Here is a 26,234-nt window from a genome sequence, read left to right on the forward strand (position 1 = left end):
CTGATGTCAGAGGGTTTTTTCAGCTGGAAAAAAAAAACACCAAACCAGAAAAGCAGAGTTCACTTGGGGAACTTGTTTTTTCCAAGCAGCGACCCGAGCCCTGAGCGACGAGATGGAGTGCACGGCGAGGCTGCTGCTCTGGCACCTTCTGCTTCTGCAGAGTAAGCTTTCCGGGGAGTCACTGGTGGGAGGGGCGGGCTCCGGGGGGCCCCTATTCCCGGGAGCTGGAGCCTCCAGGGTGGCACCGCCTGGGGTGCAGCCGCTTCCTCTGGATCCCTGCAGGCAGGGTCCGGGCTATAATCTGGGGGAGACAGAGGGAAATCGGAAGGCTGGGACAGGGGACTTTTGGAAAAGCTTTGTTTGCAGCAAGCTCCGTCTTTGATCAGGCGTAGGTGCTGGGACCTGGACACCGAGAAGACCAGAAATCTCTTTCTGATTGCAGCTATTTCAAGGGAAGAGGGCTCCACCTAAGTCAGGCGAATGACAAATATTCAGCCTAAAGCTGTGGAGGGCAGGGTAACCTCTGGCCAGGCTCACCCTGTGCAGGAGCCCGGATACTGCCCCTGTGCTTTGGCACTTGCTGGGGTTCCTGGACCGATCAGGGGTGGCTGAGGATCTGAGGTGCTTGAGAGATGCCCTCAGTGCTCTCTCTACCCAATCTGCTTCTTGTGTCTTTTGCTTAACTTGTGCTCTTCCTCTGAACTGAGCTGCACACGGGTCTCTGCTTCCCCTGTGCCACGGCTGTGGGCAGTCAGGAAGATTCGGGAGGGGTTTCCCGGGGCTCAGATCTTCATTTGAAATCTCATTCTCTGAGGGTTACTTCTGAAAGTCTCTGAATGTGCAGCAGGTGGAGGAGAGAGCAGAGCAGCTGAGCCTGTGAAACTGGCGGCAGGGCTAAGATGTCTAGATTAGGGTAGGGTAGAGCAGGAGGGAGGGCAGGGTGGGGATTGATGAGAAGAAGGGCTTTGACTCTGGATGGCACCCAGCCTGCTGAGCCACTCATGACAGCACAGGGTGAGCTGCTGCCATCTCTCTTACAAAATGGCTACTTATAGTTAGGAGCCTGCAATTCTGTCTCTCATCAGTTACTCCAGAGAAAACCCAGAAAGCATTTTGAGCAATATTTTCCAGTGATTACGTTAAAAGCAAACAACCAGGGAAGAGAAGCCCATTTAGTCCCTCGTGCTGTATTAGAGGAAGGCTGAGGGTGGATACCATACTGTGGGAGGATGGATGTAGCACTAGTGCAGTGCTCGGCATGCCAGCGCAAGTCTTTGTCAGGGTGGCATCAGTGCTGTATTAGAGAAAGGCTGAGGGTGGATACCATACTGTGGGCAGGATGGATGTAGCACTAGTGCAGCACTCGGCATGCCAGCGCAAGTCTTTGTCAGGGTGGCATCAGTGCTGTATTAGAGGAAGGCTGAGGGTGGATACCATACTGTGGGCAGGATGGATGTAGCACTAGTGCAGCACTCGGCATGCCAGCGCAAGTCTTTGTCAGGGTGGCATCAGTGCTGTATTAGAGGAAGGCTGAGGGTGGATACCATACTGTGGGCAGGATGGATATAGCACTAGTGCAGTGCTCGGCATGCCAGCGCAAGTCTTTGTCAGGGTGGCATCAGTGCTGTATTAGAGAAAGGCTGAGGGTGGATACCATACTGTGGGAGGATGGATGTAGCACTAGTGCAGCGCTCGGCATGTCAGGGTGGCATCAGTGCTGTATTAGAGGAAGGCTGAGGGTGGATACCATACTGTGGGAGGATGGATGTAGCACTAGTGCAGTGCTCGGCATGCCAGCGCAAGTCTTTGTCAGGGTGGCATCAGTGCTGTATTAGAGGAAGGCTGAGGGTGGATACCATACTGTGCACAGGATGGATGTAGCACTAGTGCAGCACTCGGCATGTCAGGGTGGCATCAGTGCTGTATTAGAGAAAGGCTGAGGAAGGATACCATACTGTGGGAGGATGGATGTAGCACTAGTGCAGTGCTCGGCATGTCAGGGTGGCATCAGTGCTGTATTAGAGGAAGGCTGAGGGTGGAGAGCATACTGTGGGTGGGATGGATGTAGCACTAGTGCAGTGCTCGGCATGCCAGCGCAAGTCTTTGTCAGGGTGGCATCAGTGCTGTATTAGAGGAAGGCTGAGGGTGGATACCATACTGTGGGAGGATGGATGTAGCACTAGTGCAGCGCTCAGCATGCCAGCGCAAGTCTTTGTCAGGGAGGCATCAGTGCTGTATTAGAGAAAGGCTGAGGGTGGATACCATACTGTGGGAGGATGGATGTAGCACTAGTGCAGCACTCGGCATGCCAGCGCAAGTCTTTGTCAGGGAAGCATCAGTGCTGTATTAGAGGAAGGCTGAGGGTGGATACCATACTGTGGGAGGATGAATGTAGCACTAGTGCAGCGCTTGGCATGCCAGCGCAAGTCTTTGTCAGGGTGGCATCAGTGCTGTATTAGAGGAAGGCTGAGGGTGGATACCATACTGTGGGAGGATGAATGTAGCACTAGTGCAGCGCTTGGCATGCCAGCGCAAGTCTTTGTCAGGGTGGCATCAGTGCTTATTAGAGGAAGGCTGAGGGTGGATACCATACTGTGGGAGGATGAATGTAGCACTAGTGCAGTGCTTGGCATGCCAGCGCAAGTCTTTGTCAGGGTGGCATCAGTGCTGTATTAGAGGAAGGCTGAGGGTGGATACCATACTGTGGGAGGATGGATGTAGCACTAGTGCAGCGCTCAGTATGCCAGCGCAAGTCTTTGTCAGGGTGGCATCAGTGCTGTATTAGAGGAAGGCTGAGGGTGGATGTAGCACTAGTGCAGCGCTCAGTATGCCAGCGCAAGTCTTTGTCAGGGAGGCATCAGTGCTGTATTAGAGGAAGGCTGAGGGTGGACACAATACTGTGGGAGGATGGATGTAGCACTAGTGCAGCGCTCAGTATGCCAGCGCAAGTCTTTGTCAGGGTGGCATCAGTGCTGTATTAGAGGAAGGCTGAGGGTGGATGTAGCACTAGTGCAGCGCTCAGTATGCCAGCGCAAGTCTTTGTCAGGGTGGCATCAGTGCTGTATAAGAGGAAGGCTGAGGGAGGATACCATACTGTGGGAGGATGGATGTAGCACTAGTGCAGTGCTCAGCATGCTAGTGCAAGTCTTTGTCAGGGTGGCATCAGTGCTGTATTAGAGGAAGGCTGAGGGTGGATACCATACTGTGGGAGGATGGATGTAGCACTAGTGCAGTGCTCGGCATGCTAGTGCAAGTCTTTGTCAGGGTGGCATCAGTGCTGTATTGTGCAGCATTGAGCTTTTTCTGTCAATTGGACACAGCACCCTTTATGAGGGTGAGTATGAGGTGGTGGGGGCGGGTGACACAGATTCCAGTCTCATGTTCAGGGTGCAGAGAGCCTGATTTGCTAAGGCGTTTATCCCATTCTTTGTGAATCAGGCCCATAATGGACCACTTTTGGGGAACATCCAGCACACATGCCACACACAAAGGGATTCATTTATTTTGAATAATTCCACCAGGATGAGGTCTCACCCATTTATTTGTGGCACAAAAGATCTAAAGCCAGTAAAAAGCATTTATAACACAGTCCTTCCCGTGAGTGCATTTCAGATTTACTACTACTAAACACTGATATAGTGCTACAAAATGTATGCTGCACTATACAGGCACATAGATGAGAGAGTACCTGCTCTGTGGTACTTACAGTCTAGCTGACAGACAAACATGGACAAACAGACACTGAGGACAGGTTATATTAGTGGCTTGGGGGTATTTGCCTTTTAAAGTCTAAGGGAGGCAGTCAGGGGGTGAGGGCTCAGGGAGGGGATGCAGGATGGACCATTTGCTTACGCTGGCTGAGATGAGTTACCTGGTTCCTATAGGAGGAGTCTGGCAGTGTTTCCTCTCCTGGATAGCTTTAAATAGTGAGGGGGAGTGCCCACTACCACTATTACTAGCACTGCAGGTATCCATCACTACAGCAGAGGCACACGGAGAGGGCACGCTGCGCCCTGTGCAGGGGCTGTGAGGACCGTGGAATGAGCTGAACAGCCCAGGAAAGTCCAAAAGAGGGATTTCCTCACTACAGTCTGCCAAAAGCTGCAAATTAGCCTGGTTCTTGGATCAGATGTATACCTGATGTGATTTCACCTGTCTGACTATGTCCGCGGATATGACCTGCCACCTGAATCTCTCTGTAGTCCCCCATTACCCTGTTGATGTCTACTCGTTTTTTATGCCATTGTAACTTTATTTTATATGTATATAACGTTCCATAAACTAATTTATTGTGTTCATTTTATTGTAAGGGTGCGGTCAGCAAATCTTTTAAAATAGATAAACATGACAGCAGAGAAGCTCTCCCCTGGGAGCCTCCTCATAATGATCCCCTTGTCTTAGAACGTCTGTTCTTTTGGAAAACGACTAACCTGAAAGCTATTAGTAAATGCACCAGAAGAATTTGAATGTTTCTAGCACATTCCTCCTGAAATGGAAATGTAGAGAGCCAGGCACTCACCAGCCCTGCCCTCGCTCTTCGAGTCCAGGAGCAGAAGGAAGCATCTTACCCTTCATTTTGTGACAGCCCTCACTCTTCTGATGTTTCTGCCCTTATCCAACTGCTCCTCCCAGCTGCCGCTGAAATACAAAGCAGCCCCTCTACAATGCTTGTTGTAAGGAGGGACCGTTAGGCTTTCCCCATGCAAGCACACCATCTTTCTTTCTTTGTTGCTGTCCTGAGTAGTTTCATTGGAGTATTTTGCATATTTGTGGTGAAACAACTGTTTGTGGTACCAGGATACTGTTGTAATGAATGCTTCTTCCTCTGTAATTATATCCTGAACTGGCATCAAGGAAGATTTGCTGTTCTTTGCAAGGCTGATGTTTAGCAATAGTCTGCAAATACAATGTATATTTAGCTTGCAGATGTCTCAGGACAGAAAAGGAGGGAGCCACTTCAAACAGCTTCCAGCACCCTCTGAGTCTAGCAGCCAAACCTTGACTCTTTCACTGTCCCACAGGCAGATGAGATGGAATTCTCCATTCAGTGGCTGGATTGGGGGGGGGGGGGGTAGCTAGAGAGAGGAAAGCGCCACTCATTGATGTCACAGTGATGTCAGACCCATGGTGTGATTGCGTCGGGCTACCAAGAAAGCATTGGCGTAAGCGTAACCTGCACGGAGCTGTGATTACAATCCTAAACAGCAGTGGTTCAATAGAGTCAGACTTCATGAAGGCTGGGGGGTGACTTGCCTGGAGGAACCATGGATAAAACCCAAACTTCAATCAGCATCGAGAGGATGGGCACTCTATGAAGTTATCAAGTAGCACATTTAAAACTAATCAGAGAAAGTTCTTTTTCACTCAACGCACAATAAAGCTCTGGAATTTGTTGCCAGAGGATGTGGTTAGGGCAGTTAGTGTAGCTGGGTTTAAAAAAGGTTTGGATAAGTTCTTGGAGGAGAAGTCCATTACCTGCTATTAATCAAGTTTACTTAGGGAATAGCCACTGCTATTAATTGCATCAGTAGCATGGGATCTTCTTGGTGTTTGGGTAATTGCCAGGTTCTTGTGGCCTGGATTGGCCACTGTTGGAAACAGGATGCTGGGCTTGATGGACCCTTGGTCTGACCCAGTATGGCATGTTCTTATGGATTTTTTTTTCCTGTGGGGATTGTAACAAAACTCGGTAATAAGCCATAGAAGGGAGCCTAGAAATTGGTTTTGTAAGGATCAGCATTGAAAGTGGCCCTAGTAGTGGAGGTGGTAGAGGTTGCCACTGTAATAGGTTTTGGCCATGCTTGGGATGGAATTGGAGGGCAGTGGTGGGAAAAGGATTACGAGATCAGGTAACAGACATGGGAGAGGAGAGTGCGGGTGTTGTGTTGTGTATGGGGATGCACACGGAGTAGAATTAAGAGGCCATTTTGGTCTTTCTCTGCTGCCGTGTATTGTGAGTGTGCATACGGGTACGTAATCCTGCTGCACAGCTTCCTAGTGTAACTCAGCCAGCTCAGATAGCCACGTTTAATCTTCTTTTTCTGGAGCAATGTCAGGAAATACTCTTTATGGAAAGGATGATGAATGTGTGGAATGCCCTCCCAGAGGAGTGGATGAAAGCTAAAATGGTAACAGATTTCCAGCAGGCATGGGCCCCTTAGTTGCAAAAAGGTGAAGAATGAATTAGCAGCTGGATCTGTCTGGCAGGTCGCCAGCAGAGTAACACCTAGGAGTCCTGGTGCAGATGCAGGTGCTCATGTAGTTAGGCATTTCTGGTGCTGATCAGGTCAGTGAAGTGGGCTGGTGGTAGTGTGGGCTCCTAAAAGGGCCAGAGGTTCGGGTAAGAGTAGATTATTGTGGCTGGACATAGCGGGGTCGGGGGGAATGTGCCAGGGAGCACTGCTGGTTGTGAATTAAATAGGGGATCTTGCATGAGGAAAGAGTACAGTGAGGATGACAGAAATTGTCTTGGATAAGAAACGATATCTCATGCAAGCAGTCACTCCGTGGCTGGCAGCTTAGCTATATCCGTGGCCAGTGTGGCCGGGAACAGTCGGTCTTTTTCTGCTGTCATTGACTCCTATCTGGGCAATTATCTCTGTATGGCGAGGCAGAGGAAGGCAAAATGCCACTGCAGAACTTCAGACAATTCTGTGTTATGGACAAAGAATTCCTTCCTGACCCCCAAGAAGGCTTGCTCGGCAAACACTTCTCAGTAGGCATCTCTCTAAACCTGGAAATAACCTGCAGGAGTTCAGTGATTAAACCATCTGCAAACCAGGACCCAGCGCAAAGGATTCTGCCCGCTCTTCAGCTTATTCCACCACCTTTTTAACACCAGGTGACAAACACCACTTCCACTTCCTGCCCGGGAAAGCTTCCTCTGCCAGCTCCTTTCACACACTTAAATTAGGGTGGCCAACTGGCTCCAGATTTTCAGGAGAGTTGATCCAGTCCTGGTTTTCTCCCCTGCATGCAGGGACTTATAGTTTTGCTTTTCCTGGGGAATGCAATAGGGAAATCAGAATAAGTTCCAGTATTCAATGGGGTAAAACCAAGACTGGATCAACCTGTCCTGAAAATCTGGAAGCAGTTGGCAACCCTAACACTTAAGCCACGTGGAAAACACCATATTCTACGGGTTTGACTTTTCTGTGTCCTTGGTCAGAAGTGACTGAGCCCTTCAGTGGTTGATGGAAGAGGTGATTAGGTGTTTATTGGATGGAGATGACCAGGCTAATGGCAGGATTGTTTGTGTGTGTGTATATATATATAATAATTATTATTATTTTAGCTCAGGTCTTTTCATTGGTAGCTCAAGGTGAGTTACCTTCAGGTAAAGCTGGCATTTCCCTGTCCCCATAGGGCTGACAATCTATATAGACACGTTTATGCAATAACACACACATCTTCCTCTCTGCTTCTCCTAGTGACATTGTCGGCTGCTCCTGATAGATTTTATATTCTCTCCCTGCATTCAGAAGTAAAAGTCCTTTTCCTTTTCCTTTTTACAGGGTCTGTGGTTCATTTGTACTCAGGTGAGTAACTGACTTTTATTTCTTCATTGTAATATTTGCTGCTCCCTGTGAGTGTTTTTTCCCAAAGCTTTTCTAAATCCCCCTTCCACGAGCTGGGTGAAGAAGCCGTCCCTGGCTCCAGGCCAGGCGCTATCCCCTGCAGATTCCGTGATCTCGGAATCAGCCAGAATCTCAGGTGCCGCTCCTGTAACCCGTGCTCGGCGCACACTGATCCTCCAGGTGGCCCTCAGAGCCGAAGGCAGTTCCACTGGGCTGTCTGATCCTCAACATGTTGAAGGTGCTGACAGGTAAACAAGCAGAGAAAGTCATTCTTTTTGTTACTTCCAAAATGCAACAGCAAAATGAATGAGATACTGTCCGGTGAGCTCTTCACTGTGTTCTTGGAACTGTAGTCTTGATTATTTGGTATCTAAGGGAATGATACTTAGTATGACTTGCCCTCAATAATGTAATTGCTCTCTTGAGCAGACCATTTTGTCCTGTTGCCCCTTATAGGTCCTAGAGAGTGGTTGCTACCTCCCTCCCGTACAGTGCTTTACGTAAAACTATAAATCCTCATACGATGTTCTATGATAACCTAGTGCCCGACAATCTACTTAAAGTGTCCTCCCATCCTCTACCCTTCCCTAGTCCAGGGGCTGAAACCGAGTTCTGTCACCCTCTAGACTTTCCAACTCGATAGACTATTTACTTGCCTCCTGTCTACTCCACAGTCCCATCAGATGAATCAAACACAGACAGCGTGGTGGTTTCCGTGTCTAATATCACTGCCGTAGTGGGTTCCCAAAGCATTCTGCAGTGCCAGAGCCACCGTATGGTGTGGACCCAGGACAGTCTGAAAGACCGCCAGCGCGTTGTGCACTGGGACTTGTACAGCTCCGATGGCTCCTATAAGGCGGAGAGGCTGGTAGACATGTACTCAGCTGGTGATCAGAGGATCTACAGTTCCTACAACCAGGGCAGGATCGCCATGCCACAGATGGCATTCTTTGATGGAAACTTCTCCTTGGTGATCAAAGGTTAGTCACACCACCCTGTGACCCTGCCGTACCCGGTGACCCTGGCAGAGGGCTCATGTCTCGAGAAGCTGGAGGCTTTCGGGCTGAGCTCATGTGAGGCGCCAATGTCTGCAGGCTAAAGGCAACTTCCGAGAAATAGTATTACTGACACTCAGTGTCTCGGAGGGTGAGGGGATACTGGGGAAGAGGGAAGGCACCATTGATGAATTTGTATTTTATGATGTGTATTCTATTTTATTGAGGACTGATTGCTCCTTATTGATTATTTTCATGTTTTGTGAATCGCTTTGGGTTGGATTATGTCTAAGGAAGGCAGAACACAAGGACAACCTAACAGGAGCTCTCAGTCATTCTGACATGCAGCTCCTCGTCCTGCATCTATAAAAATGCTTTCTGTGCTTTCTGTAGCATTAAATAACCCAGGAGCTCACCGGCCATAAAGGCATCTTCTGTCTTGATTTCTTTTGGAAGGTGTTGCAGACCGGGACCAGGGCATTTACTCGTGCAATCTGCATCACCACTACTGTCACCTGTACAAAACCGAGAAAATCCAGCTGGATGTCACCCACTCAGGTAAAACGCTCCTCACAGGGCCGAAACCTTCCACGTGTACCCGCACCGTAAAGGAAAAGGCGCCCTGATGAGTGCCCTCATGGCAAGGAAGGCCAGGAGGAGCAAACTATTAGAACTAATACAAAGTCAGCTGATGTGTTCCCCGGTGCCTCCTTAATTCACTGTCTGGTTTTGTCTTGAGTTTGTGGAAGAGAAAAGGATTGTAAAGCAAAGATTGTCTCCCTCCAGCACCCCTGCTGCGGCTGATTCTGCCTCCAGGGCGAGGGTATAAAAGAACCACACGGACCTGCGAAGGGAGGATAAGTGCCCAAGACTGCAGGTTGCCAGTCCCAGTAGCACCACTCAGGGAGCCGTAGCTGTTTCCACTTTAATATTTCTGTATCTCTCAGGGAAAGGATGCAGGAGCAACCAGAGTGAGGAAGAGGGGCGCGTCTTGAATACATTGGGGGCTGGACGAATTTGCAATGAACTTGGATTTTTTTTAAATCTTTTTATCAACATGAGGGATTCTCTCCCCAAATGCAGGCCATTTGGCTGTCCAATTGAGAGTTGCGGTCCCCGCATCTAAAAGCAGGATATAGGGACTGATCCCTGGAGAATAATAGTTGGCTAGCTAGGGCTGAAAGTTTCTGACCGGTGCTTGATTGGTACACGTTTCAGACTCATTTTGATTCAGGATGCTCCCTGTCCACAGCATTCTCCCTTCATACATCACGCACGGAGAAGTGGGAGGTGCTAGGGAACCTAAGGCACCGTAGAGTTAGTAAAGAAAAGCTCTCAGCAATGACTGGTAGCCGGGGGGGTCAGCGATCTGTACTGCCACGCAGAGGAGCCGGGTTGCAATCCCGGCTCTGTACCCCAGCAGAAGATGACTAAGTCACCCAGTGGGGGAGGCCAACGTGCAAGGCTGGAAGTCACTTGAATGGAGCTGTATCCCGATGCCTCACATGCAGGAGAGAGAAAGTGAGAACATAGCAGGGATCGCTGTGCGATGGCTCCTGAATGGGAGCTGGTTAGGAAGGAGTTAGGAGCAGGGCGCGCATGAGAGCTGTGTGGGAGGTGAGGAGGGAGGTCCTGCAGAGTGCAAACCAGTTTGATTTTTCTTTGCAGAAGAGGAAGAGAAGATGTACTGGGATGGAGAGAAGGTCGTGATAGTGGCCCTGGCTGGAACCACGGTGCTGCTGCCCTGTGAAAATCGAAACCACCTCTGGACAGAACGGTACCTGGAGGAGGACCAGCAAGTGGTTCACTGGGACCGGCAGCCCCCAGGGGTCCCACATGACCGCGCTGACCGTCTCATCGACTTGTACGCCTCGGGAGAGCGCCGCTCCTACGGCCCCCTCTTCATCCGCAAGAAGATGAGCATTGACGAGTCGTCCTTTGCGCGGGGGGACTTCTCGCTGCACATCTCGGAGCTGGAGCGTGCCGATGAGGGAACGTACTCCTGCCACCTGCACCACCATTACTGTGGGCTGCATGAGCGGCGCATCTTCCACCTGTCCGTGACGGAGCCCCTGAGGAGAGAGAAGCCGGCCAACCGGACGGACCTGAGTGTGGCTCCAGCTGGAGGTGCAGTATTTACGTATTACACACAGGAGCTCCACTTTCATCCACCCACAGGCTCATTGCACGGCGGTCCTCGCATGTCACTGGAGCTTTTTGGAATCAGTTCCAGCTGTGAACATAAAGTAACCTGGTTTAATTCTGGAGTAGTTGCGTAGTGAGAATAGAAGCGAGCATGGAGCTGTGCAGCAGCAGTAGAATGAGTGCGGGGAGCAGGCAGTCAGATCCTTCCTTCTGCCAGAGGGTCTCACAGGTGCTTACAGGAGGGAAGGCTGTTAAAGGCATAGCCCTGCCAGGCTGTGCGCATTATTGGCTTGATGCAGTGCTGAACGCATGCGGTTACTGGAAGGTGTTGAGGATACACACAAAGTCGTGCATGCAGCCCTATCTCGTTGTATTTAAATATTACTCTGCAGGTGGCTGCTATCTGATTTCCAAATCACATTCACTCAATTCACAGGTTTAAAAGAACCATCTTTGTGCACTCGGAATATTAAGCTCCGGGTGTGCAGATTTCTGAGCTGATATCATCAGAGACGTTTTTGGATACTTTCAGGATATCCACAATGAATATGCATGAGGTAGATTTTCATATAATGGAAGCAGTGCATATAAGTATGCCTCATGAATATTCATTGTGGAAATCCTAAAAACCAGATCTGTTTGTGGCACTCCAGGACCAGAGTTGCCCACCCCTGTTCTATAAATAGGGAAGCCCATGTATCTCCATAGCCAGGGAGGGGGGGGGGGTCCTAAGCTAAGCCAGATGTGGTGTTACTCATTGCATGCTGGGAGCTGTAGTCCTGAGAGGCTGTGTTCCATCAGCTCCTGCATTTCTGTTAAACGCAAGTCATGATCTCATCATTGTTACATATCTCAGTCCTTTTGTGTTGCTGACACATTCCTTGCTTTTATTTGCAATTCATTTCTTGCATGTAGACCTTTGATGTATTGTTAGTTGGGGAAAGGCCTTTTGCTATAATCCTAACCCTGCCCCCTTTTTACCCTCACACAGTCTTAGGGTTTTAGTTTAACTTTAGGCAGGTTTAAGGTTCAGGTTCCTCTTTCTGGTTTGTTTGCCTTGCAGTTTGCAGTCTCCTCTCTCTCCTCTCTCTCTCTCTTCTCTTCTCTCTCTCCTCTCTCTCTCTTCTCCCTCTCTCTCTCTCTCTCTTTCTCCTCTCTCTCTCTCGTTTGCTTTTATTTATTTTTAATTCCCCCCTCCCTACAAAGCTTATTTCCATTTAAAGTACAAGAGAGAAATCTCTTTCCTTTCCCTTGGTTACGCAGACTCCTGCAGCTCTGGGAAAGGGGGTTCAGAAGGCTCCCGGCGAGGTAAGGAGTCAGAAGCTCGGCTTCTCGTTAGAACTCAATCCCCGTCCAGTCCCTTGTCTTTCATTTTCATTTAGGACTTTATGTGTTTTTCACAATTAAAAGAACTCCTCACTCCCCTTTTATTATATGAGAAGTTGTTTCAAGCTCAGTCACGGAAGGAAAGAGGAACCTGCAGTGGTGGAAGAAGCAGGGGGAAGAAAAGCAGCAGCTGAGGTTTTCTCCAAAACTGAACCATCGCTCAACTTCTGGCTCCCCCTCCGGCACCTGCACCCCCTGACCCTGCCGGACACGGGAGACCCCTCCTTCCACAGGCAGGGGTCGGAGCCCAGACCCTTCCACGTGACTCTGCTGGACGGACCGAAGGCCAGAGCCGGCAGCCAGGTTCAGCCTTACCCAGAGGCACCGGGTCGGATCTGCCCATGTAAAAGCCTTAGCCCAGGTGCTGGGTCCGTGTGCCCCGGGCTGGCAGACTGTCTTCCTCCTCCAAATAGTGGCCAGCGCTCACGTACTCGAGGGGCTCTTTGTGGCACTCGAGCCCCTGCAGATCCCTGGAGTTAGGCTCGTGCTGTCCAGCTGAGGTCTCGCTCTCCCCTGTCTGCAAATCCTCTGGGGAGCAAGCTCGGGACTTTCATGCCATGTCCTGACCATGAAGCTGCCTCACAGGAACTATTGTGCCATCCCACATACAGAGGACGTAAAGGGTTTCCTGTGCCAGGAGGTGGAGCACATGCCCACAAGGAGTGCCCCACAGCGGAGAGAGTCAGCAAATCTGCCACCCCCCCCCGACAACATCCCGACTACTGCAAGGCTGAGACCTGCCTGACCCGTCAGCCACAGCAGGGCATTCCCCTCCACTGCCACGGCTCCTGGAGGCACGCAGCACCCCGATATAGTTACCCAGGCCACGGAGCAGCCAAAGGGAGGATGAGGATGCAGTTTCTCAACTTTCACCCAAAGAGAAACTTCTCTCACTGCAGGGCCACTGAGGCAGCTGCCCCCGCCAACGCCTCTGATTAGAAAGTGGCCCACAGCCAACATCGTCCCTTTATCTCCCCGTATCTGTTCATCCAGCTGCAGTCGGGCAGGAATAATAATATGCATGCAAGCTTCGAGGCAGACCATCTATCCCAGAGCTGGCTGCACACATGTTCATTACCCACCGACTGGGAACCTTCGGGCTGAAACATGATGTAGAAACCCAAATTATTGTTTTGAATGCAGTGAAATGATCACTTGCTGCAATTTATTTCTTTGCAAATGACTACTTTACCTCATTGCTAGGAATCTAATGAGTCAGACGTCAATGCAGCCCTGGCCATGACAAGAGCGGGCAGGCTGAGAAGCTCCAAGCACAGCATCGCCGAGCCTCAGTGGCGGCAGCTGGCCAAAGGGCTTAGAACTACTCACTCCCAGAATGAGTCATTGGTGTGCGGGACACTACGCTTGCTCAGATGGGGAGGAGAGTGTCAGGAGGGGAGGTGCAGAGTCAGGACTCTGAGCCACTGATGGAAGCTAATCAAGGGTGACCTGCTGCCTCAGGAGCACTGCTACTCGCTGCACTGCAGAAGACCTGGGTTCAGTTCCCGTCCAGGCTTCTGATCTTTGCGTTGGCTGCGGTCTGTGGTCCCTGGCCAAGGACCATCGCTGGGCGGGGGGGGGGGGGGGAAATACCCACGATAATTGTGAATGAAAACTCCTGGTGACGAATCTGCAACAGGGGCTGGTTTTGATTGAGCTAGAACCCAAAGGACCGCCAGAGTGGTTTCATAGTGAAGTGAAAAAGGCAATTAAGGCCAAAAGAGCATCTTTTCAAAAATGGAAAACAGACACAAGTGAGAGAGAGCATTGCACTGGCAGATGTAAAAAGCAATTAAACTTCCTCAGACAGAATTTGAAAAGAAGCTTGCCATAGAGATAACAAGAAGTAATAAAAGCTTTTTCAAGTATATTTGAAGCAAAAAGCCTGTGAGGAAGTCAGATGGGGCACTAAATGACAGAGAAGTGAAAGGGATGCTCAGCGAGGACAAAGAAATAGCAAAAAAACTAAACAAATTCTTTGCCCCTGCCTTTATTGAGGAGGATGCTGGAGTCATATCCACACCAGAAGAAGTTTTTGATCATGATGACTCTGAGCAACCAAAGGAAATCACCATGGAAATGGAGAATACAATAAATCAGATTGGCAGACTAAAGAAAAACAAATCACCGGGACCAGGTGGTATTCCCCTCAGACGTTTATTTGTAGACCTGCTGCTGGTGATTTGCAACCTATCATTTAAAACAGCCACAGTTTCTGAAGACTGGAGGTGCCCAATGTGAGGCCAATTTTTAAAAAGGGCTCCGGGTGAGCCTGATATTGGTGCCGGGCAAAATAGTCGAAGCTATTCTTAAAAACAAAATGACTGCACACACAGATAGATGCGGCTTAACGGAGGATGGGGAACATGGTGTTTGCAAAGGGAAGACTTGCGTTACCCATTTACCAGATTCCTTTGAAGGTGTACATAAGCGTGCAGATAAAAGGGCTAAGTGGAACAGAGCCCAGTCCTAGGCTCTCTTATTCATCGTCTGGAAGGTTTCTGTTGGTGTTTTCTTGGAATCTCATGATTTGAGAGTAATTCTCCGTACCCAACTTGCGTTTAAGTCTTAGATGAGTTCAGTAGCCAACTCCACTTTTTTTGAATTGTGGTTAACCTGCCATTTACAAGTGATCATTCCTAAAGAGATTATCGATCATTTGTCCAAGCCTTGGTATAATCCAACCTGGACTTCTATAACTCATGGCAGAATGGGAAAAGGGGAATTAGATTCAGACAGTAACCAATAAGGACATTGAATTTTATGTTCAGGAAAAACAGATAAGCATGGGGGTAACTTGCTGGTGTGGCGGTTATTACCCTTAACCAATAAGCCTTCATACTGTTGATGCAACTCCATCACTGCTCTCTGCTTTAACGGCAGTGGGAAAAGGGGAATTAGATTCAATCTGTAACCAATAAGGAGATTGAATTTTATGTTCAGGAAAAACAGATAAGCATGGGGGTAACTTGCTGGTGTGGTGGTTACTTCCCTTAACCAATAAGTCTTCCTACTGTTGATGCAACTCCATCACTGCTCTCTGTTTTAACGGCAGTGGGAAAAGGGGAATTAGATTTAGACTGCAACCAATAAGGAGATTGAATTTTATGTTCAGGAAAAACAGATAAGCATGGGGGTAACTTGCTGGTGTGGTGGTTACTACCCTTAACCAATAAGTCTTGAATCTGTTGATGCAACTCCATCACTGCTCTCTGCTTTAACGGCAGTGGGAAAAGGGGAATTAGATTCAGACAGTAACCAATAAGGAGATTGAATTTTATGTTCAGGAAAAACAGATAAGCATGGGGGTAACTTGCTGGTGTGGTGGTTACTACCCTTAACCAATAAGTCTTCCTACTGTTGATGCAACTCCATCACTGCTCTCTGTTTTAACGGCAGTGGGAAAAGGGGAATTAGATTCAGACAGTAACCAATAAGGAGATTGAATTTTATGTTCAGGAAAAACAGATAAGCATGGGGGTAACTTGCTGGTGTGGTGGTTACTACCCTTAACCAATAAGTCTTCCTACTGTTGATGCAACTCCATCACTGCTCTCTGTTTTAACGGCAGTGGGAAAAGGGGAATTAGATTCAGACAGTAACCAATAAGGAGATTGAATTTTATGTTCAGGAAAAACAGATAAGCATGGGGGTAACTTGCTGGTGTGGTGGTTACTACCCTTAACCAATAAGTCTTCCTACTGTTGATGCAACTCCATCACTGCTCTCTGTTTTAACGGCAGTGGGAAAAGGGGAATTAGATTCAGACAGTAACCAATAAGGAGATTGAATTTTATGTTCAGGAAAAACAGATAAGCATGGGGGTAACTTGCTGGTGTGGTGGTTACTACCCTTAACCAATAAGCCTTCATACTGTTGATGCAACTCCATCACTGCTCTCTGCTTTAACGGCAGTGGGAAAAGGGGAATTAGATTCAATCTGTAACCAATAAGGAGATTGAATTTTATGTTCAGGAAAAACAGATAAGCATGGGGGTAACTTGCTGGTGTGGCGGTTATTACCCTTAACCAATAAGCCTTCATACTGTTGATGCAACTCCATCACTGCTCTCTGCTTTAACAGCAGGGGGAAAAGGGGAATTAGATTCAATCTGTAACCAATAAGGAGATTGAATTTTATGTTCAGGAAAAACAGATAAGCATGGGGGTAACTTGCTGGTGTGGTGGTTACTACCCTTAACCAATAAGTCTTCCTACTGTTGATGCAACTCCATCACTGCTCTCTGTTTTAACGGCAGTGGGAAAAGGGGAATTAGATTCAGACAGTAACCAATAAGGAGATTGAATTTTATGTTCAGGAAAAACAGATAAGCATGGGGGTAACTTGCTGGTGTGGTGGTTACTACCCTTAACCAATAAGTCTTCCTACTGTTGATGCAACTCCATCACTGCTCTCTGTTTTAACGGCAGTGGGAAAAGGGGAATTAGATTCAGACAGTAACCAATAAGGAGATTGAATTTTATGTTCAGGAAAAACAGATAAGCATGGGGGTAACTTGCTGGTGTGGTGGTTACTACCCTTAACCAATAAGCCTTCATACTGTTGATGCAACTCCATCACTGCTCTCTGTTTTAACGGCAGTGGGAAAAGGGGAATTAGATTCAGACAGTAACCAATAAGGAGATTGAATTTTATGTTCAGGAAAAACAGATAAGCATGGGGGTAACTTGCTGGTGTGGTGGTTACTATCCTTAACCAATAAGCCTTCATACTGTTGATGCAACTCCATCACTGCTCTCTGCTTTAACGGCAGTGGGAAAAGGGGAATTAGATTCAATCTGTAACCAATAAGGAGATTGAATTTTATGTTCAGGAAAAACAGATAAGCATGGGGGTAACTTGCTGGTGTGGCGGTTATTACCCTTAACCAATAAGCCTTCATACTGTTGATGCAACTCCATCACTGCTCTCTGCTTTAACAGCAGGGGGAAAAGGGGAATTAGATTCAATCTGTAACCAATAAGGAGATTGAATTTTATGTTCAGGAAAAACAGATAAGCATGGGGGTAACTTGCTGGTGTGGTGGTTACTACCCTTAACCAATAAGTCTTGAATCTGTTGATGCAACTCCATCACTGCTCTCTGCTTTCACGGCAGGGGGATAACAGGGAATTGGATTCAGACAGTAACCAATAAGGAGATTGAATTTTATGTTCAGGAAAAACAGATAAGCATGGGGGTAACTTGCTGGTGTGGTGGTTACTACCCTTAACCAATAAGCCTTCATACTGTTGATGCAACTCCATCACTGCTCTCTGTTTTAACGGCAGTGGGAAAAGGGGAATTAGATTCAGACAGTAACCAATAAGGAGATTGAATTTTATGTTCAGGAAAAACAGATAAGCATGGGGGTAACTTGCTGGTGTGGTGGTTACTACCCTTAACCAATAAGCCTTCATACTGTTGATGCAACTCCATCACTGCTCTCTGCTTTAACAGCAGTGGAAAAGGGGAATTAGATTCAATCTGTAACCAATAAGGAGATTGAATTTTATGTTCAGGAAAAACAGATAAGCATGGGGGTAACTTGCTGGTGTGGCGGTTATTACCCTTAACCAATAAGCCTTCATACTGTTGATGCAACTCCATCACTGCTCTCTGCTTTAACAGCAGTGGAAAAGGGGAATTAGATTCAATCTGTAACCAGTGAGGGCCCCGACTTTTACGGTTTGGGAAACAGATAAGCATGGGGTTATCCTGCACGGCGGAGCAGATACTACCAGAATCTTGCTGAGCAGACCGGATGGACCATTTAGTCCTTTTCTGCTATTTCTATGTTTCTATGTTATGTTTAATGGTTTATCCAAAAGAATTCCTTCATTTTTTGCAATTAATACAGCCTGCAGCAGCTAGGGTTATCACTATGAGAGCGTCACAGCCAAACCGAGAGACCCAATAGTACAGCGGTCTCGGGTCAAAGTTTATTTACTTTAATGGGTCACATTGATTAGCCAATCTATTTTCGTTTTATGCTCCTAAATGCACCCTTCGTTCAGCTTGAGGAGCCTTCCTTTCATGTATAGAAGCTTATAACGAGAGCAGGATCCAGGCATTTTCAGTCGCTGGCCCTCTCACGTGGAATAGCTTGTCCTTCAATCTGTGTGCTGAAAGAGATTGCTCATGCTTTTGCAAGAAGTTAAAAGCCGCCTTATTTAACCACGCCTTTTTATGATATTGATTTCTTGTTGATTTTGATCTGCTCTTTCGATGCTAATTTTCTATGTAGTTACTTTTGTTTTAGTTTTATTGTAATGTTATGGTTTTATAATTATGTCTGTTTATTGTGATCCGTGTTGAACGCTTCTAGAACTAGCAGAATATAAAATCTTATAAATAAATAAATGAAAGGTACAGAGAAAGGCGACACAAATGATAAAGGGGATGGAAACGCTCCCTGAGGAGAAAGGCTAAACAGATTAGGGCTCTTTAGCTCGGAACAGAGACGACTGAGAGGGGAAAAGATTGAAATTTATAAAACCATGAGTGGGGTGGAACAGGTAACTAGGGAACTGTTATTTACCCTTTCAGACAACACTAGGACTAGGGGTCACTCCATGAAACGAGCAAGCGGCAGATTTAAAGCAAATCATAGGAAATATTTTATTTAACTCGGCGCACAATCGCGCTATGGAATCTGCCGTCAGAGGACGAGGTCACGGAGACGAGCACAGCGGGGTCTAAAAGAGGATGGGACGAGTTCCTGGAGGAGAAGTCCATAAACAGTGATTAGGCAGGCAGACTTGGGAAAGCCGGGGCTTACAAGGAATAGATGAACTAATGGGCATCAGATGGGTTATTGTGACCTGGACTGGCCATTGTCAAAGGCAGAATGGACCTTGGTCTGACCTGGCCTGGCCTGGCACTTCTTATATTCTTAAAGGAAAAGTAGGAAAGTGCCAGATCAAAAGATCAAGAAAAGAAAGACTGCTGATCGCAAACGCTATCAAAGCAGCAGTCCTATAGGAAGGCCTCCTCCCCTGCAGGCTGCTGACCTTTATTTCCACCTATGAAGTGGGCTCACACAGTGCTTACATTACTTTATCCAAGCCTTCGTTTTCATTAAACTGTGCTGGCTAAATGCCAATAACACAGTATAGAAGAACATTTTGGTAGCCCTTGTAGTACTGAGGCGCATCGCTGGGACAGGGTCCAGGCTCAGCTGGGAATAACATCAGAGGTCCGGCAGTCCTGCCCACTGCATGTGCTTTAATTCCAGATTCAAACGCGGGGAAGGAGCAGAAGGTGATCAACGTCATCATTCCCGAGAGCCGCATGCATTTCATCCAGCAGCTGGGGTACATCTTGGCCACCCTCCTCCTCTTCCTCATCCTGCTGGCGGCCGTGGTGCTCATCACACGGAGGAGGCGCAGGAGAGGTGAGTGCGGGCAGGAGGCTGAAGTGTCACCATCGTGGCCTGTTCTCAGATCCTGTGCTGCTGCCATCCCAGTCAAAAAGAGGCTGAGAGCCCTCCTGCAGTTTTATTCCGTTTGAAGAGAAGCCACAGGTTGCAAACATTAGACAGATCTGTGTGCCGGGGTGCGATCAGATTCAGCACACAGAAGCTTCCTGCATTACTTTCATTCACAAAAGAAAGGATGTGAGGAACCATAAACCCTAATGTGGCCTGGGAGACTTACGGAGAGGGATTTTACAGTGGAAATATCTGCTACTTACTGCAACACTTCAATCTAGCAGACCCGCAAATTGGTTTTATTCCTGGTTTCCCATTCTGTAACCAGAGAGTTCTTCCCATCCCATATTAAAATGAGGCACAGGCAGGGTCCCACTGCGATTCTGGCCCCCCTGCACTGTGCTGTTGCCTCCCCAGGCCTCTGATTCTCTGGGACTGCAGGGTTGCACTTGGAGCCTTTTAATTCTGAGAAAAGAATTGTTTGTCATTTCAGAACATTTGTTTGGCCCTAACCGAAACCTTTTCTTGACTTTCCACGCAGGCTTCGGGTATGACGTCAAGAAGTCGGAGGAGTGAGTACCTCTCCCATCATTGCCAGCTCTTTCATGGCGTCGGGGAGTGTGTGTATGTGTGTGTGTGTGGGGGGGGTGTGGGTGTGTGTTGCACACAGCTCTGTCTTTAGCTCACTGTTAGCGTCCGATCCAATCACCGTTTGCTGGTTTTCAGTGTTTCACCACCACATCAGGGCAGAATAAGAAAAAAGCCTTATAACAAATTAATGTGCTGTGCTAATCACAAAATATAACATAAAGCAGCGGTATATGCATATATAAAATGAACAAGGAATATAAAGCAGTAACACTATGACAAAACAGACAAAATACCGCTTACCATGACTACCTGGCATAAACCTCTGGAATAAACCTGCCATAAACCTCTGGAAACCAAAGGGCCTTTAGCGGTTTAGGAAACTTTACAATATCCAGGTGTAAAAGGAAGTGCCATAGCAGAAAAACGAAATGAATTCTTTGCCTCGGTGTGTTGTGTTGTGCACTGTGAACAGGAAACAGAGAGTAGGACTGAACGGTCAGTTTTCTCAGTGGAGGAAGATAGTGGTGTTCCCCAGGGATCTGTGTGGGAACTGAGGGAACCTTGAGTGAGGCGATGACACAAAATTATTCCAGGATGGAGAGAAATTGCAGGAGGACCTTATGAGACCTGGGCATCCAAATGACAGATGAAATTTAATGTGGACAAGTGCAAGGTGTTGCATATAGGGAAAAATAACCCAAGCTATAGTTACACAATGTTAGGTTCCATATTAGGAGCTACCACCCAGGAAAGAGATCTAGGCATCATAGTGGATAATACATTGAAATCGTCGGCTCAGTGTGCTGCAGCAGTCAAAAAAGCAAACAGAATGTTGGGAATTACTAGGAAAGGAATGGAGAAAAATACAGAGAATATCATAATATCTCTGTATCGCTCCATGGTGAGACCGCACCTGGAGTAAGTACTGGTCACCACATCTCAAAAAGATATAGCAGAATTGGAAAAGGTACAGAGAAGAGCGACCAAAATGATAAAGGGGATGGAACAGCTCCCCTATGAGGAAAGGCTAAAGAGGTTAGAGATGTTCAGCTTGGAGAAGAGACGGCTGAGGGAGATATGATAAAGGTCTTTAAGATCATGACTGGAATGGAATGGGTAAATGCAAATTGGGAGTTTAATCTTTTAAAAAATATAAGAACTAGGGTACATTCTATGAAGTTAGTGAGTAGCACATTTCAAACAAATTGGAGAAAATATTTTTTTCACTCAACGCACAATTAAGCTCCAGCATTCATTGGTGGAGGATGTGGTAAAGACAGTTAATGTGGCTGGATTTTAAAAAGATTTGGATAAGTTCCTGGAAGAGAACTCCATAAAGTTATTTTTAACCCTCTGTTTGTTTTTGTATTTTTAGGAAAGAGGTAAATGTGGCGTATGGAGTAGAGACCATGGACCAGAAGCTCTGCAAGAGTGAAAACATTCAGCTAGGTGGGTCTGAAGGGAGCAGAGATGGTAAATCCTGGGCACTACCATGCAGAAAATTCCTAGTTCAGGGCTTCTGCCCACTGGGTAGCCTGGGGCTGGAGATTCAGCAGAGGCAGCACTGGGCAGATTTCATTAATAAACATAAAATACAGTAAATAAGGATAGATAAAAGGTCTCAGTGGACTGTTTTGCTTGTGTGACTGCAGGTGCATGTGTGGTACTTCTGAGCCACGACCGCACTGCCACTGCGTTATAGTCAGAAGCAGGTCCCTGCTCCCAGCTGACCGATGGCTCCTGGGTGTGGCCAGACATCCAACTGCTGCCCGTGGGCAGGGAGGCAGGCCTGCTCCCCTTCCTAGCTTTCCTTCCAGGCTGTGCGAACGGGGAACGTTTGGTAATAAGCAGAGCTGGGGGCAGGATAAAATGATGAACGTGAAACTGATCTAAATGTCTTTCTCTTGCGCAGATTACAAAAACAACATTCTGAAGGAGAGGGCCGGGCTGGACAAGCTCCTGCCAGCAAAGAACATTGACCTAGAGCCAGGTAAAGTCCTGTGAACCCTGCACTTTCCTCTGCCACTAAACACCGGTTACATATTGCTGCTCCTCGCTTGGATCTTGCTCTCTTGTCTGAAGGCAGTCGTTCTCTGGGCCTGTGAACTGGCAGCTCAAAACCGCATGTTACAAGTGCTCATTAGTGATCGGAGGGGTCCAGGCAGGAGAACAACCCCCCCTCCCCGGGCTTGGTGAGAAGCTCAGCAGGCGAGCCAGGGGAGGAGGAGGGGTGGAAAAGGATACATGCAGGCCGATTCGGTAAGAAGCGCGGGAGAACGGGCGCTCCGCGTTCAGCGCCCGCTCTCCCGACGCGCGATCCTACATTTAAATGAGGGGTCGCGCTGAAAAGGAGGCGCTAGGGATGATTACGCACCCCCAGCCCAGGAGAGGTGGCTCCGTCAGCGGGCTCAGGAAACCCAAGCTCAGTGTTACGAGTGGCTTTTCTGAACCCGCTGACAGCTATCGGGTAGGAAAACGGACGCCGGTAAAATTACGCATCCGTTCTCCTAACCAGACTGGCCGGCACATTTAAAAAAAAATATATATATATATATTTTTTTTTAACACTTTTGGTTCCTTCGACTTAATATCGCTAGGATATTAAGTCAGAGAGTGTACAGAAAAGCAGCTGAAAATACCAGAGGGGACTCCGGTAAAATGCAGAGAGCGCAGGGGCTGAAAATACCAGAGGGGACTCCAGTAAAATGCAGAGAGCGCAGGGGCTGAAAATACCAGAGGGGACTCCAGTAAAATGCAGAGAGCGCAGGGGCTGAAAATACCAGAGGGGACTCCAGTAAAATGCAGAGAGCGCAGGGGCTGAAAATACCAGAGGGGACTCCAGTAAAATGCAGAGAGCGCAGGGGCTGAAAATACCAGAGGGGACTCCCGTAAAATGCAGAGCAGCACTGGCATCAGGAGAGGTAGAGTGGGGCGCTTAGCCATCCCTCGCTAACACTTTTTTTTGCGTCATCCCCAGAGTTCAGGAAGGAGTACTGTAAATGAAGATCCGGAAGCTGCTGGCTGGTCCAGAGCTGAATCGCAGATGCAAAAAAAGTGACGTGTGCCATTTTCATGTTGCATACATGTAGAAAAGAAAAGACTTTCCTCAGCTGCTTGTCACATGTCTACATTTCTATCTGATTTTCCCTTTCTTTGTGCTGTTCATAGAAACCTAAAGTGCCCCTCTGATGATGAAACTTTGCTGTGTAACCTTGAGCTCTGTGGATGGGTGACCTCTGTTTAGCTCCTCCATCACCCTTAGCTCGGATCAGCCCTTCAGTTGCAGACTTAGCAGCAGCACACAGAGCTCAGGGTGTGTTTGTCCTGTAATCAGATGACAACTCATACTTAGCTGAAAGAACACATCCTTAGCTTTGCACGACAGTTTCTCTCACCAGGGAATGTGCAAAAAAAAAAAGTCCAAACAACCCAGAAAGTCACAGAGCAGTCACATACATGAGAAAAGGACTCTCCTTCCCCATGCATCAGAGGGACCCTTTTAAGCCTCAGCTCTCCGACATCACAGAAGAGCATCCAGACGTTTAGCTGCGCAGGAGGAGTTCATTTTATCAGAAAGAGGAAGTGAGCAATCATCCCAGGGTTTTCCAGCGAGATCCTCTGGCCAAGGACCGCCCGGGGAGAGCACAGCGCAGTTTGTGCAGTAATGTTCAAGCTTTGTATAAAAACACATTTGTATAATGTTGGGGGGGGGGGGGGGGTTGTTTTCGTATTTTGTCTTTTTTGGGGTTTTCTCTTGGCCCTTAGCTTAGCATCGTGGCCCGGCAGGGGATGCAGATAGCGGGGTGTTTGCCTGCCTGTCTTTTCGCGGAGCCTTTCTAGGGTGCAGCTCGGTGGTGTTCGTAAATTCTAACAGCAGACACCGTTCGTCGTAGGCTGACAGCGCTGGACTAGTTAGTGCAGAGCCACGGTTCATGAGGTGGGGAGCTCACGGTGCAGGGAGACCGTCTGGGACCTGCAGTGCTGATGTCTCATGGGAGAGGCAGTTTTATGGATGGCACAGGTCATTGCAGTGGAAGTGAATAAAGCCTGCAGGAAAGGATGTGAGAGCTGGGAAGGCAGGAGGATAGTGCTTAGAGGGTGAGGATGTGTGTCTTCTTCATAGCAAGCCTGGGAGATGAAGACAGTCCCTCGCAGGAGCTCAGACCTGCTGGGAGGCGAGTCATTACCTGCATCACCCAACCCTGTCCTGGAGGAGCCCCGCCTAGCCAGTCAGCTTTTCGGGATTGCGCAATGAATATGCATGAGCCTCCAGGAGAGGGTTGGCAAAGTGCCGTTGCAATCCAGCTGGTAGCCACAGCAGTCCAGTGACCCACAGAGCACCTTGGCTCGCTTCGCTTTTATCCATTCGGCGCCATATCAGGGGTACCGCATTTATGATTTTAGCTTAACATAGGAATCTTATGGCATCTTATTAGTGAAATTATTGTTTTATTGTTTTTATCGTATTTTTATGTTGTTGTAATCCGCCTTAGCATGGCGATCAGTTATAGGCGGAATAGAAATTGTTTTAAATAAAATAAATACATAAATAAACAAAACATTAAATTTGATACGTTGTTATTAAAAATGAATAATAAAAGACTTGGTTTCATTGATTAGGTCCTAATGAAAGCACTGAACCCTTCACAGGCATCCAGTGAGATGACGGCTTTATAACAATAATAGGTATTGTAAAATGTGACGGGGGGCGGATGGTATCCCCAGGCTCCTGGCATCAGATGTCAAAGGAGTTGCTAGGCCCAAACGTTTTACAATAAATAGCTTATGGTCATGGTATTATTTCTGGCTTCTGAAGCCGTCCGAATCCTTCCAGATTTGGAGATGGTGAGAATTTGCAGACATCCATAAAATTCCCGTGTGGCGGCGCAGCTGGGCAGAGCAGGGAGGGTCTCCTCTGCGGCTGCGCACTGCAGGCCTCTCCTGGCAGGCAGCTGGAGGTCTCCGTCTGCTGGGTGGTCCCAGCCTGACTTATATGACAATCCCAGAACTGGCTTGTGGCTTTCCTTGCTAAAGCATCAGGACAGGGAAGAGAGAAGGCCGTATTACCATCTCATTGGCATGTGCCACCCGTCATTACGAATAACTCTCCCCTCTCAGGACGGGAGGGACTTGATTGCAGCTTTCATCCCTGAGGCATTGTTGACAGTTTAATGACGCTGCTCGCTCCTCTAGCACTTCCCTGGCTCTGCAGCTGTGCAATGGGCTTTTTACCTCTCACTCACTCTCAGGCAGAGCCTGGTGATCTGACTTAGGTTTCTTTCATGGAAGATGCAGCTCGACTTCTCTTTGGGTTCAGGGAAACCTGCATAAACTCCTGCTCCCTACAAAGACGATACCGGAGGCCAAGGGGCAGCCAGAAACCAGCTGCTAGCAGGGACCATCCAGCAAGGCCGCAGGGACACAGGTGGCCATGCCTTGCTAGTTTTGGTAGCTGTTTAGATTCATACAAAGGTGGATGGTAAGAAACGGGGATGCATGGCATCCTGTACAGACTCTGACTTGGATAAGGAGGGATATCCTACAAGCGGTCAAGCTTCTACGGCTGGCAGATATCCTTGCAGAATAGGCCAGAGAGGATGGGCCAATTGATCTTTAACCGCCATCATCTGATCTCTTACAATGCAAGGCAAAGGTTCTGGGTGAGCTGATGGCATTGCCCACCTTCTTGTTCCTATGTCACCTTCCATGGTTTCATAAAACACCTACAGATGCTGCTTTTAATGTTTCTTTCAGCCTTTGGGATTTTTGTTTTGGGAATCTAATCCCTGTTGGTTGTAGTCAATAACTGATATTATTGACCGTCATGGCAGTCCACATTTGCCTGCAGTGCATGCTGGCTGACATCCGAAAGATGGAAAATAACAGATACCATCCTTTTGGATTTATGAACTGTGCAGCGTTTTCTAAGCCAAAGGTTGGCCATGCATCTGCACCCCGAGCTGTGATTATTTGGTGATCGGCTGAGCCTAAACAACCTCTGCCCATCAGGAAAGAGAATTGCAGAGCTCACACAGCCTCATTTTCTGTAAATCTAATCCTCGCTCTGCTTCCCTCACTAGCCTTTCGCCTGGGACAGAAGCTGAAGC

At 47.9% G+C, this 26,234-nt stretch overlaps 1 protein-coding gene across 2 annotated transcripts; it reads left to right on the top strand.

Moving 5' to 3' along the window:
• On the top strand, positions 1-23,609 carry MXRA8 (matrix remodeling associated 8). 2 transcript variants are annotated; one of them, XM_029578577.1, is made up of 10 exons: positions 1-161; positions 7,515-7,538; positions 8,252-8,557; positions 9,029-9,130; positions 10,241-10,699; positions 19,342-19,500; positions 20,078-20,108; positions 21,503-21,576; positions 22,040-22,117; positions 23,105-23,609. In XM_029578577.1, the coding sequence occupies exons 1-10, from the start codon at positions 113-115 to the stop codon at positions 23,128-23,130; spliced, it is 1,308 nt and encodes a 435-aa protein (XP_029434437.1). In that variant the 5' UTR covers positions 1-112; the 3' UTR covers positions 23,131-23,609. The 2 variants fall into 2 exon arrangements, with proteins under 2 accessions (XP_029434437.1, XP_029434438.1); XM_029578578.1 differs by lacking the exons at positions 1-161; positions 7,515-7,538 and adding an exon at positions 7,578-7,825.
• Positions 23,610-26,234: the final 2,625 nt, after the last annotated feature.

The sequence above is a fragment of the Rhinatrema bivittatum genome, chromosome 15 (assembly GCF_901001135.1).
Source record: "Rhinatrema bivittatum chromosome 15, aRhiBiv1.1, whole genome shotgun sequence".
In the NCBI taxonomy this organism is placed as follows: Eukaryota; Metazoa; Chordata; class Amphibia; order Gymnophiona; family Rhinatrematidae; genus Rhinatrema; species Rhinatrema bivittatum.

Bases quoted from the DNA above. Each gene is read 5' to 3' on its own strand.
- MXRA8 (XM_029578577.1), top strand. From the start codon at position 113: ATGGAGTGCACGGCGAGGCTGCTGCTCTGGCACCTTCTGCTTCTGCAG. The intron at 10,700-19,341 runs GTGCAGTATTTA...CTTTAATTCCAG, and splicing joins GAGTGTGGCTCCAGCTGGAG to ATTCAAACGCGGGGAAGGAG. The intron at 22,118-23,104 runs GTAAAGTCCTGT...CGTCATCCCCAG, and splicing joins GAACATTGACCTAGAGCCAG to AGTTCAGGAAGGAGTACTGT.